A 1,320-nucleotide genomic window follows, 5' to 3' on the forward strand; every position below is an offset into this window, starting at 1 on the left:
TGGTGATGGTAGTGGTGGTGGTGGTGGTGGTGGTAGTGATGGTGGTAGGGCAGTGGTAGTGAAGATGATGATGATCAGCCACCCTTTACTCCGGCATGGGGGTCCCTGAACAGTGGAAATAGTTAACCTGAGGGCAAATTAACCATAAGGTTATACGTTCTAGCCCACCCAGAAGCACCTCGGGGAAAAGGCCTGGCGATCTATTTCTGAGAGATCAGAGCCCTAGAATACTGCCGTGGGCCCGCACCACTGGCTGCCTCCCACGGTAGGCAGCTGTCTGTTTCAGCAGAACCCGATTGTGGCCCCGGCATGTCTGACCGCAGGCTCCTTCCTCACCCCTGCGTCCTGGTGGCCACCGTAGCTTGGCATGGGGGCAGGGGGTCCAAACGCATCCTGGGTTCTTGGCTGATGGCTTCCTTGTCATCCTAGGACTTCTGCCACGGGCAGGTGATGTGGCCGCCACTCAGTGCCCTGCAGGTCAAGCTCGCGGAGCCCGGGACGTCCTGCAAGCAGGTGTGTCAGGAGAGCCAGCTCATCTGCGAGCCGTCCTTCTTCCAGCACCTCAACAGGGACAAGGACCTCCTGAAGTAAGTGCCCTCGGGGTGGGAGCCCAGCCCTGCATCCCCAGAACCGGCCTCGCCTGCTCGGTGGAAACTGGGTGGGGTGAGAGGGGTAGGGTGGGGCAGCTTCTCCAGGGTGATTCCTCTTAGACAGGGGTCGCCTGAGTATTTGTTGGCAGGCAGGATGGGGTCACCTGGCCTGACGATGAAGAACTAGAGTAGGGGAGGGGCCTTTGCAGAAACACTGTCTTGTCACAACCTGGAGGTCATAGGGGGTGTCTGGCTGACAAATAGCACCCTCACAGACTATGGGAGTCAAGATGGGCTCAGAGCAACCGGTCAGCAGGGCCCCATCCTGTAAGGGGCTGGCTGGTGCCAGAATCCTTGTCCCTCTACCGAAAGTTCTCATCCCCTTTGGGAATGGGATTGACCTTTCTGTATTAACGAGGCCACATCGGGGTGGGGTCTGGCTTAAACCTAACCACCTATGAGACGTAAAAAAGGAAAATCGCGCCCAGAAAACAAAGGCTAAATGGAAGAAACATAGATGCCACATGGAGCTCAGGGCACAGGGCAAGGAGCAAACATATTCCCTCTGGGTGGGGCGGGGCGCCCAGGGAGAGGCCCCCTCGGAGCAGCGCCCTGGGCTCAGACAGCTATCTCCTCCCCTGTGCACACAGCCACTGCCCCTCGCCAGCCACCCGCTGGCCCTGTCTGCGTGCCAGCTACACAAGCATGCCAAGGCCCCTCTCGAACCCCC

The 1,320-nt window shown here is 59.0% G+C and overlaps 1 protein-coding gene across 1 annotated transcript in view; it reads left to right on the forward strand.

The window, feature by feature from the left end:
• MGAT5 (alpha-1,6-mannosylglycoprotein 6-beta-N-acetylglucosaminyltransferase) overlaps positions 1-1,320 on the forward strand; it is a 416,629-nt gene that overhangs the window by 409,276 nt on the left and 6,033 nt on the right. The window contains exon 15 of the mRNA XM_045287418.1: positions 430-587. Within this exon, the coding sequence (XP_045143353.1) occupies positions 430-587 (158 nt within the window). The remainder of the gene's footprint in view (positions 1-429; positions 588-1,320) is intronic.

The sequence above is a fragment of the Echinops telfairi genome, unplaced genomic scaffold (genome assembly GCF_000313985.2).
Source record: "Echinops telfairi isolate 266 unplaced genomic scaffold, ASM31398v2 ScPeMD7_15;HRSCAF=58, whole genome shotgun sequence".
Classification (NCBI taxonomy): domain Eukaryota; kingdom Metazoa; phylum Chordata; class Mammalia; order Afrosoricida; family Tenrecidae; genus Echinops; species Echinops telfairi.